General features: G+C 41.1%; 1 protein-coding gene across 1 annotated transcript; it reads left to right on the top strand.

Annotated features, from left to right (window-relative positions):
• The first annotated feature begins 924 nt into the window (after positions 1-924).
• Positions 925-2,635, top strand: LOC124799117 (RNA-binding protein 25-like). The gene is made up of 2 exons (XM_047262655.1): positions 925-1,835; positions 2,461-2,635. The coding sequence occupies exons 1-2, from the start codon at positions 925-927 to the stop codon at positions 2,633-2,635; spliced, it is 1,086 nt and encodes a 361-aa protein (XP_047118611.1).
• Positions 2,636-4,594: the final 1,959 nt, after the last annotated feature.

The following is a 4,594-nucleotide window of genomic DNA, read 5'->3' as shown; positions in this document are numbered from 1 at the left end:
ATTTTCTGCTAATAGAGGTAACCTTGTGTTCTATGGCTAGTGCCGGGATAAAATTCAGTAAAAATATTTAACAAAAAATCCACTGCATCAGGAAAGTGTATGCCAAGGCCGAATGATTTAAAGGACCCAATTCTCAACCTAATATTCTTAACCAGTTCATATGAGTTCACGTAAATATTATTTTTTCTTTAAATGTACGTAATAATTAAGTAAGTAAAAATTTTTTATTACCACACGAAAATAAGAGAGTGGTTCTACAACAAAGTTCGCACGAAAGAAAATTAACTTAAAAACAACAGATAAATTTTATTATTCTTCTTTAACGAAATTTCAAATCAATCCCATTCATTTCGATAGACGATTTCGTTAAATTGGCGCCCAACGTGGGGCTCGAATATGCAGTGGCCACTAAATACCCGTGAGATAACTATGGAATTAATATAGTCGAACTTTGTTGCAGAACATTTAATAATTTTTCTATGTATTGTATGTATTGCATAACCAATATTGTGTGGTAATACCTGTGTATGATTTTTTGCATGAGAACACTATGTACCCAGAGGCAAGCTGAAGAAGAGAGCTCAATATTTCGAAAAATTAATTACCTACCACAATATCAGGGGGCAGCTGCACCCAAGATAGATCACCAAAAGGTAAAGCTACAGTGTAGTTGTCCTGTGGGTAGTAAAGTAGCCTCAGTGCAGTGTTCTCGGATCATTAGTGGTGTGCTTGTTGTTAGTAAATTGTTTTAAAAATAACAGGAGATTTAGGTAGTTAGTCATTGTAGTATATAGTAAGTGTGTATTAGTTAATGTCCATTTCTTGTGTGATTATGTCAGTGAAACCTGAGTGTTAGGATATTTAGTTCAGATTTTATTTCTTTTGTTTACTATGGTTAGATTGCGTAGTCAGAAAGATATCAACATGGATAATGAGCAACAGTCAGTAAGTAGTGATACCGAGTTGGAAAGTGGGACACAAAGTAATGTTAGTGACGTAGTTCAGGAAGTACAATGTGAGAATCTGGGGGCAGAAGGACAAGAAATGTTGCCATTGCCACCCAGTGATTCAGTTGATAGCGGAAATACTGTGCCATCCGCAAGCACTGGACACGGACCAGAGAGTGGTGAGGTGTCAGAAGTGCAATCATTAAGAGTTATGTTCGAGCGCATGCTCAATTTCCAAGCTGAATTTGTACGTGTGCAAGCAGAGCGTGATAGAGAACGTGATGCTAAACAAGCAGAACGCGATAGAGAACGTGATGCTAAACAAGCAGAACGCGATAGAGAACGTGATGCTGAACAAGCAGAGCGTGACCAGAGATTGGTAGCTGAATTTGCCAAACAAGCAGAGCGCGATAGAGAACGTGATGCTAAACAAGCAGAGCGTGACCGACGCCTGCATGAGAGGGACTTGCAGTTGATGCAAACTTTAGAAGTTATGCAAAGTGAGAGTGTTAGTTTGAAACAAAAATATGAAACCATACCCAAAACGGTGCAAGAATTAAGCGAAAGAGTAGATAGTGTTCAAGTGGCTAACGCCAATATAGTAGAGGAAATCAGTGTCCTGACTAATAGGGTCGAACAACTAGAAATTGACACAACTCAAGTAATTGAGAACAAAGTGATCGAACAAGTGCACAAAGTAGAAAATGAAGTCATAAAAGAAATAGATCAGAAAGTGCACGCCGCAATTGAGGCCAGAGATGTGGGCTCAAGTGCGGATGTGCAAGATCTAAAAAGGATAGTGCACAAAGACATTCCGCTGTGGCAGCGGAGTGTGGACCGTCGTCTTGCCGAGATGGAGCTTAGCTTGCGGCATGACGAGGCACGGGCGTATGTCACGCCAGCCAGGTCCAACAATGATAGGCATATAAATACTGCAGTAGAAAATTGCGACTGCGAGACAGAACAGGCAACCAATGTAAGCGAAACAAATAAATGTCATTCCAAAGTAGTGATTGAAGAAAGCTTGATTAGGAACCGACAGTTTCAGATCTTTACAACGGAGAAGAAATCTGTTCACCCTGTAGTGTTTATCAAGGGATTTAGAAACATTTTGCCTAGCGTTTGGAGTCATACCCAGAAAATACAGTTCGTTATGTCTTACATACAAGGAGATGCTGCATTATGGGCAACCGAAGCAGCTGACAGTTGTGATACATATGAGCAATTTGAAAAAGCATTCTTGGCCAAATATTGGTCAACATGTATCCAGGAGAGATTACGGAAGGAGGTATATAATCCAGAGCCGTATTCTCCACGACTAGGCAATTTGCGAAAATATTTCGAGAAGTACATTAATAAGACCCGTTACTGGGACGAACAGATTTCATCCCGGGATTTGATCAGGCTTTTGAAATCACACTTGCCGATACATGTAAAGGAAAAACTTATACACGTGCCTGAAAATGATATGGAACATTTCTTGTCTGTTCTGGACTCAATTGACCTGATTCAGGAGGACGTTAAGGCAGCCTCTGAACAGGCTAGAAGTAACGGAAATGGTTATAGAAATGGTAGAAATAACACGCCTCCACCAAGTAATGGAAACGGCGGAGGTAATAATAGGAGACAGGAGTATGCACAAAACGGAAATAGAGGTAGAGACCGGAACGGCAATAGTCCGCCGGTGAATAATGACCGGAAAAGGAGGTTCGATGACCGGTATGAGACAGGCCCACCAAGCAATAATAGATGGAAAAATGCCAGGGGGCCGAGCAACACTAATACTTATAATGATGCAAACCGAACTTGGCCGCAGAACCAGAGGCCCAGTCCGGACCGGTAAAACAGTGATAGATATGACAATAACCGACCGCCACCACAAAATGCGCCAATTGCGCAACCGTGGCGGCCGACGCAACACAACGTGCACATAGTGGAGGTCAGTGACACAGAGCAGCCACGCCCATCCACTAGCAATAATTCAACAAACTAGATGCAGCCGAGATACGCTCTCCATCGTCGGCTGAGGTTTGGAGTGAGAGCAGCCCGACACAGAACAAAACACCGAACAAAATCTGTATCCTTAGGTATAATGACGGGGTACAGATGGGAGATGAATTAATAACTGAATCATCCACGTGCATAAAGGAGCACAAAGACAAAGTACAAGCGATAATAGAGATCAAAATTAACAATATTGATGTGCAAGCGGTCGTAGATACAGGTGCTACTGTCAGTGTTATGAGTATGGACTTATTCAAAGTACTGGGGAAGGAAAGGCGTATGCTGACTTTTCCCGTGAATAATTGTAAAGTCACTGGAGCCATAAGTGCACAGCGACAAATAATTAAACTCCAAGTGCGGGTAGAGATGTATGTAGGGGATGAAGCCATAGCGTGCTCATTCCTGGTAGTAAATGGTTTAAAGGTAGCCTGCATTTTGGGGGTAGATTTTTTAAGAGAAAGGGACGCAATAATCGACCTTTCTCGGGGAAAATTAAGCTTGATGAATGCTGGTAGGAGAATAGAATTGTCCATGCTCAGATCTGAAGAGGTACCTGTACCTAATTGTAACGCTATTAACATAAGGTGTAGGAATCAGTGGATTCTACATTTAGACAATCATTGTCTAGGTCAGAATCTCTATTATCCTGACGTACAAGATGATCAATTAAAAGCAAATGTGGACGCACTTGTGAACAAAGTATCACAGTCCGAAAATTTGAACTCTATGCAACAGCAGGATTTGGTACAGTTATTATCTAATTATGCAGATGTATTTTCAGAACGACCAGGAATTGTTAAGGGATATCAGTACAATATCGAGGTAAAGCCTCACAAAACTTACTGTCGAGCCTCATACTCCATTCCTTGGTCCAAGAAGGAAATAGTAGCTAAAGAAATAAGAAAACTGATCGAGTGGGGAATAATAGAACCGTCTTTGTCCCCTTATAGTAGTTCTTTGGTGGCGGTAGCAAAAGCAGACGGACAGGTACGGTTAGTACTAGATGCGAGAGACATAAATGAAATTATTGTACCTGTTAGGACTCATCCGGAAAATCTTGATGAGCAAATTCAAAAATTTCATGGAGTGCAATATTTGACATGTATTGATATGAGAAGTTCTTTCTGGCAAATCCTGCTCACACCCGAGTCGAGGAAATATACTGCATTTATATTTGGGGGAAGGAGCTACCAATTTAGGGTACTACCTTTCGGCCTAAATGTAAGTGCAGGAGTTTTTATAACAGCCCTCGACGCGGTTTTAGGTCCGGATTTGCTGCAAAGGGTAACAGTGTATGTAGACGATCTAGTGATTGCCACAGCCACCTGGGAGGAGCACGTAGAACTACTGAGTAAAGTCTTAGAAAGGTTTAAGCAAGCGGGAGTAACAGCCAATCTTGATAAATCCAAATTTGGACGTAATCAGATTAAATTTCTAGGTCACATAATAACACCACAAGGCATCAAGCCTGACAGCAAAAAACTTGATGTAATTCGTGGGTTTCCTAGTCCGAGAACTAAGAAACAGCTCAAAGCATTTACAGGTCTAGCATCTTTTTTTAGACGGTTTGTTCCAAACCAATTAATGAATAACGAATCTTTATTGAGCCTGTTGCGTAAAAATGCGCACTGGGTGTGGACAGA

The sequence above is a fragment of the Schistocerca piceifrons genome, chromosome 5 (assembly GCF_021461385.2).
Source record: "Schistocerca piceifrons isolate TAMUIC-IGC-003096 chromosome 5, iqSchPice1.1, whole genome shotgun sequence".
NCBI classification, from domain to species: Eukaryota; Metazoa; Arthropoda; class Insecta; order Orthoptera; family Acrididae; genus Schistocerca; species Schistocerca piceifrons.
The sequence above is the reverse complement of the archived record's forward strand: the minus strand, read 5'-3'. Positions and strand labels throughout refer to the sequence as shown.